At 44.5% G+C, this 7440-nt stretch overlaps 1 protein-coding gene across 1 annotated transcript; it reads right to left on the bottom strand.

Annotated features, from left to right (window-relative positions):
* Positions 1-5656: 5656 nt before the first annotated feature.
* LOC137544563 (general transcription factor II-I repeat domain-containing protein 2A-like) lies at positions 5657-7021 on the bottom strand. Its single transcript, XM_068265666.1, has one exon. The coding sequence runs from the start codon at positions 7019-7021 to the stop codon at positions 5657-5659; it is 1365 nt and encodes a 454-aa protein (XP_068121767.1).
* Between the last annotated feature and the right edge of the window lie 419 nt (positions 7022-7440).

Raw genomic sequence — 7440 nt, 5'->3', positions numbered from 1 at the left:
GTCGAACCATTTCACAGCACAAATGTTGTGATTTGGCTCCACTCTAACATAAAAGTTTCCTCTCCCTTTTTCTTCAAGCTTTTCTCATCCTCAAGGTTACAGTTTAAATCGCACACTTTTCTGGCTGTTCCTGTATAATGAATTTCCACAATCCAGCAGCCTAACTATCAGAGGGATGCTGGTGAAAAAGTTGTCTGCATGGACCTCTTGTAGCTGTGACCATGTGGAAGCAAGTTTCATCACAACATCCCCTGATAGTCCAAGTTCAGATCTTGCCCGTATTCCATTCACACTGCCTTGGTACACATCAAAATCACAAAGTATGCCAGAGATTCCAGTCCTTGCCCACAGCTTGAACCTCCATGGGTTTGGCTCGCCACACATGTACTGTTTGATGCTGCTGAATTTCCCCCTGAGGCCCAGTGCACACCAAAAACCTCTAGCAGATCTGCAAAACGCAGGAGGTTTTTGAAGCATATTTCAGAGCGATTCTAGGCATGTTTAGAGAGGTTTTCTAAGCATGCCTAGCGTTTGTGGGAGCGTTTTGGTGCAGCAGATTACAAATATTGTTACAGTAAATCTGTTACTGAACAGCTTCTGTAACAAAAACGCCTGGAAAACTGCTCTGATCTGGCGTTTTCCAGAGCGGCTTTCCACTTTCCTATACTTTACATTGCGGCAGAAACACCTCAGAAATCTAAAAAATGCTGCAGCCCCCTCGTTTGCATTTGTGGAAAAAACGACCCGCTCTGGTGTGCAGCATCCCATTGCAATACATTACCCAAGCAATTTTCAAACAGCTAGCGTTTTTAAAAACACTCCAGAACTGCTCTGGTGTGCAGCAGCCCTGAAAGAGATCATCATTTCATTAACAGAGTTATGTTCTTCAGGGACCACCTTTAGGCATTTCTCTCTGAAAGCATCAAGCCATGGTCTGAGTTTCCAGAGTTTGTCAGTGTTTTTTTCCATCTCAGACATGGTTAAATTGTTCATAAACTTCCTAAAACTTCACACATTCCATTCCACAACTCTTATCAGCTAGACCTATTGTTCAATTAGTCATGCAAACACTTTCACCCTCTCCTCCCAGAAAACTATCACCTTCTCAAGTTTACTGTGCAGACAAAATCTTGCTACCACTATGACCCACTGTTGTAAAGTTACAACATAGAAATAACCTGCTCTAAATCTCTCAATATCAGTACAAAATCTGCATGATCTACACATATTAATGATCACAGAAAAAAATATTTCAAGCTTTTTATTTACTTGAGTCTTGATGTATCCCGTCTAAAACAACAAGATGATATACTCCAAAGCAGGTCACAGGGTTGTATGACTCCATGGCCAAATAAACAGACCTTTTTATACATTCAACCATCCAATAGTGTTTCAGAACTAAATAATAGGACCTATTAGATATAGAAAAGTGGTATGGGCGCTCCTCGAATCGAATGTCACAGAACCCGAAGTCTCGGGACTAAACCTCACAAGGCTGTTGGGTGGATCGCTATACAATGGGGATAGCACTTCCCCTATCCTTTGCAATACACCGAAAGATTGTCTGTACAGCGCTCACTCCCCACAGTCATGCATAGATTAGTTAGCCACAAAAGTTCCACTGTTTGCAACTTTCTCCAGTCTCTAGCAGAAATAAATATTCTCACCGGCGTTCAAAGGCTGATTTGCCACAGATCAGCTGAATGCGTATTTTTGATGAAGTCCAAATCTGCTCTCTTCCCTCTCGCACCTCGAACCTGGCTCCACGTGTTCCTCAAAAAGACATATATCGTGACATAGCGTAAAACTGTAACTTTAAATCTTCAAATTTCCCATACATGCAAAATTGAGTGCACCCCTGTAGCGTGAGTGCTCCCCACTATGTGTGCCCGTGCTGCAGCCTCCACCGGATTGTATAGGAGAAATTCCTACTCACCGGATATATATGCTGCCTTGTCACAGACCAGCAATCAATCGCATAGATGTCACAACTCCGGTTGTTCAATCAGCAGGTTTCCAAAATAGTAGCACTTCGCCTTGAAATATACCTCAGAAGGAAAGAACAGTACACATAGCATGAACCTGTCACAATTCACAGTTCCTCTTTAGTCCGCTTTGTGCAAAAGTGAATACACCCTCTACACAATGAGCACCCTCCACACTCAGTGCCCGTGCTTAGGCTTCCACCAGACCAAAAATACCCCTAACTGCTCACTAGATAGGCTGCTGACCTCTCATGGACCAGCAATCATCGCTTTTGGTATCAACGAAGGGGTTTCAAACAAATGTTTAAAACTGTGCCTGTCAATGAAAGGTTTAAAATTACACTCCCATTTAATAAAAGTATATGCACATATCTAAAAAGTATCTTGGACGTCCTCACTGCCGCTCAGTTAGCATCTTCCAATCTGCCGCTTGAGGCCACGCCCTACCGGTTTCATCAAAGTGAGTCATCAGGGGCCCCTGATGAGTCACTCTGACGAAACCGGTAGGGCGTGGCCTCAAGCGGCCTCAACCGGTTATTTTTATTTTTGTAGCCTTAAATGTGATGTTGTAATATTACAACACTGGGACTCTGCGCGCTATACTTGGCCAGGAGTACTATGGTCATATACTAGGCAACTCCCTAGACCACGCCTCCCCTCTATGTGTCACACCCTCAAAATATGGAGACGCACATGATTTAAGTAAGACCTACAATCTAGTATGGTGGAGATTTCGGGGTCACCAGACTTCCCAAAATGCTTACATACATTTTTTCCCGATTGGAATCACCAAAATAATCACAATATTCAAAAACACATCTGTGCAAAACCTACAAATTGACATCATTATATCAAATTGCTAGAACCAAGAATTTTTTTACACACACTTTAACAAAAATGCAACCGCTTTACAATTATCTTCTCATTAAATATAAAGATAAACAGATTGATTTCCTTACCCAATTTGAGGGTATCTGTCTAAATAATCCACTGAGAAGAGGAATGGTGTCCCTGATCTACTTCATCCTAAATAGCATCCCATCAGATTATAAACATAAATATATGAAGGATTGGGAAAATGACTTGGCTATATCTATGGATAGCCAAACCTGATGCGCACTTAATGATTCAACATATAAAAACAATATATATGACTCCACTTTGGAGACTTCTATCAAAGTACTCCATAGAACGTATATGACGTCGGTTAGACTATATGCTATAAATAAAGAAACCCAACCTACATGCTTCAGAGGCTGTGGGGATAGTGGGGATTCCCTACATAGATGGTGGTTATGTCCAATAGTTTCTAAATGTTGGACTCAAATTAATACGAAAATAAATATCATCCTAAAAACCAATGTACCTAAATGCCCTCTACAATTACTACTAGGCAAAAAAGTAATTGGATTTCTTTTTCAAAATGCTGCGCTCACATGTGTATCCAGTCTTCTTATAATGAATAACTCAGAAATAAAGAGAAGGGGACAAAACATAGTGTGATACTGCTTCAATCAGTTGCCATTTTACACCACCCAGTGCTGCAACCTTTACACATCCCATACACATTCACCACGACTCATAGGGTCATACAGGTCCTCACCATGTGAAATGACTGCCAAATCACAGACAGCAAACCAACACCATATGCACTCTCCCAAAGTGTGCGGGTATCCACCAGGTCATGCGTGGCCTCTCACCTCACTTTCTGCCGTCCAAATTATAAGACAGCATCAGCGCTTAGTCACTCAAATGGAATGTTCCCAGCCGTTTTTCAAACGATATTATTCTCTAGAGCAGATTCCTCATGCCAGCCTATCAACTAAAGCAGGGGTCCCCAACCACCGGGCCGCGACCCACTGCCGGTCCGTGGGCAGTTGCCAGCTGGGTCACGGCGGGTCTGGCCTCTCGCCCCCCTCCCCCCGCGGCCGCCGCTCCTGTCACCTTATGAGCTGGCGGCCGCTTCCTGTCACAGATTCCCCCCGTAGCCGCTCTGAAGAATGCAGCATCTCCTATTGCAGCAGCGCTTCCTGCGCAGCTGCTGTAAGGAGGGAAGAAAGCGGGGCAGCGGCTTCCTGTAGCGGCGATCGCCGTTACCATGGAAACCGGCGCTGCCCCGCTTTCTTCCCTCCTTACAGCAGCTGCGCCGGAAGCGCTGCTGCAATGGGAGATTCTGCATTCTTCAGAGCGGCTACGGGGGGAATCTGTGACAGGAAGCGGCCGCCAGCTCATAACAGGTAACGGAAGCGGCGGCCGCGGGAGGAGGTGGGCTACACTGGGGCACTATACTAGCTACACATGGGGCACTATACTAGCTACACATGGGACACTATACTAGCTACACATGGGACACTATACTAGCTACACATGGGACACTATGCTAGCTATACTGGGGCACACTGGGCACTATACTAGCTGCACACTAGGCACTATACTAGCTATCCTGGGGCACACTGGGCACTATACTAGCTATCATGGGGCACTATACTAGCTATCCTGGGGCACACTGGGCACTATACTAGCTATCATGGGGCACTATACTAGCTATCCTGGGGCACACTGGGCACTATACTAGCTATCCTGGGGCACATGGGGCACTATACTAGCTATCCTGGGGCACACTGGGCACTATACTAGCTATCTTGGGGCACACTGGGCACTATACTAGATATCCTGGGGCACATGGGGCACTATACTAGCTATCCTGGGGCACACTGGGCACTATACTAGCTATCCTGGGGCACACTGGGCACTGTACTAGCTATACTGCGGCACTATACTAGCTATCCTGGGGCACTAAACTAGATATACTGGGGCACACTGGGCACTATACTAGCTATCCTGGGGCACACTGGGCACTATACTAGCTATCCTGGGGCACTATACTAGCTATCCTGGGGCACACTGGGCACTATACTAGCTATCCTGGGGCACACTGGGCACTATACTAGCTATCCTGGGGCACATGAGGCACTATACTAGCTATCCTGGGGCACACTGGGCACTATACTAGCTATCCTGGGGCACATGGGGCACTATACTAGCTATCCTGGGGCACACTGGGCACTATACTAGCTATCCTGGGGCACACTGGGCACTATACTAGCTATACTGGGGCACTATACTAGCTATCCTGGGGCACACTGGGCACTATACTAGCTATCCTGGGGCACTATACTAGCTATACTGGGGGACACTGGGCACTATACTAGGGCACTATACTAGCCGCACCGGGGTACCTAGACTCCCTATACTGGGGCAACTGTGCTTGCTGTACCGCCGCGAATACCCCCCCCCCCCCCCGGGCCCCAGAGAAAATTTTGGACGGTTACCGGTCCCCGGGCCGAAAGAGGTTGGGGACCCCTGAACTAAAGGACTTAACATAGTGTAAAACAGGGGTGCCCGCACTTTTTCGGCTCGCGAGCTACTTTAAAATTTGCCGAGGCCAGGAGATCTACCAACATTTCAAATACTGAACTTAGCATTATTAATGCTGGTATATTACTATACAAGTCTTGTATAGTCATATAACAACATTATAAATGCTCAAATTAGCATGGGAAATGTTGGTAAATGTTTTGAACTTGGCTATCAGAATTGCACCACAACCATGACTGACATATTAATTATTATAATAATACTACTATCATATGAACATTGCTGGTCCTTACCTAATCTGATGACTTGCACTGGATGGAATCTGCCAGGGATGCATAGTCCGGACAGTAGCTGCTGATTGCCAGTCTCAAACAGACGTCCAAATGTTCATCTGTCAGGGTGGAACGGAACTTAGACTTCACAATTTTCATGTGAGAAAAGGCTGACTCACATAAATAAGTGGAGCCAAATAGTGCAGTCAAGGAGATAGCACATTTTCTTAAGTGTGGGTACTTTTCCTCCATTAGTAAGTTCCAGAACTTTCCAGTAGCTCTAGATTTCAGCTCAATGTCAGCTTGCAGGGTCAACATCTCATCCTCCACTTTGGATGGGTTAAAATGGAAGAGTGTTGATATTTTTAATGCAAGAGAATCAATGTCAGCTTCATTGCAAAATGGATAACACATAAATGTAGCAACTGGCTCAATCACTGCAAAGTCCAGAAAGCGTCTGTCAAATTCGGAGAGGCAGCTGGAGATCTGATCATTGTAACGTGAAATATCAAGTTGTGCACAAGCCCTCTGTTGTGCCAATACTTCAGAGTTGAGGTTTTTGAAGTTGTTCAACTCATGGCGCTGCAGCTTTGAGGATAAATGTTGCAGTTTTCGTTTGAACGCATTGACTGAGCTGATCATATTGATAACATTTTTTTCTTTTCCTTGCAGCTCTAAATTAAGATCATTCAGCATGTTGGTTAGATCAGTTAGAAATGCCAAGTCTAGTAGCCACTGATTGTCACTCAACTGTTGGTATTCTGGATATTTATTGAGGAGAAGAAAGTCCTTTATTTCTGGACAGAGCTCTCTGAATCGTTGTAGGAATTTTCCCCTACTAAGCCATCGGACATCAGTGTGAAGTAACAATTCAGTGTGGTCGCAGTCAGTATGCTCCAGATGTGCACGAAACAGCCGTCGTTGTAGAGATCTTGCTCGAATAGAACAGGCGATCTTCATAGCAACATCCATTATCTCTTTCATATTTAACATTTTTGCACATAATGCTTGTTGGTGTATTATGCAGTGGTAATTAAGGAAGTCAGGAAAAGCATCATCTTCCCTGCACTTGGCAATAAACCCATTCACACGGCCAATCATTGCTGGTGCACCATCTGTGGTGATTGAAACCAATTTACACACTGGAAGTCGCATTTTCTCAATAAACTGTTTAAATGCCTGAAAAATGTCCTCTCCACGGGTACGTTCTTTCATAGATAGTATTGTTAACAGCTCCTCTTTTGCATTCATATCTGTAAACCCCATCCGATTAAAAATACACAACTGGGCTGTATCAGTTAGGTCTGTGGACTCATCCAATTGTAATGAGAAACACTCACACTCCTCAATATCCTTCCATAGCTGCTTTGTCAAATCTTCAGCCATGACTTCACAGCGGCGTGTAACAGTACTTCTTGATAGCTGGACAGATTTGATTGCAGTTAATATTTCAGGTTTGTTTTTGAAGTCCTTAAACAAGGAATCAGCAGCTTCAACAAATGCCTCTTTGATCAACTCCCCATCCTGGAAGGCCCTTTTATGCTTAACAATGGAGTGACACACCCGGAACGAGTGGCTGCCTTTGCTTTGGAGGTGGGCTGTGTGAAAAATGCCTGCCGTCCAGATAACTGTGATTTTAGTTCCTTAACCTTTTTGTTTCTTAGTAGACTTTTTGGAGGGAAGTTGGTGTCATAACTTTTATGAAGAGTTCGAAAGTGACGCTCCACATTTCCTTTCTTGGGTATAGCGACAGACGACTGGCAGATCAGACAAACTAACTTTGCATGAGACATAGTGAAAAAGTA

Source organism: Hyperolius riggenbachi, chromosome 1, assembly GCF_040937935.1.
Source record: "Hyperolius riggenbachi isolate aHypRig1 chromosome 1, aHypRig1.pri, whole genome shotgun sequence".
Classification (NCBI taxonomy): domain Eukaryota; kingdom Metazoa; phylum Chordata; class Amphibia; order Anura; family Hyperoliidae; genus Hyperolius; species Hyperolius riggenbachi.
Note: the sequence above shows the minus strand (reverse complement) of the source record. Positions and strands in the feature narration are given on the sequence as shown.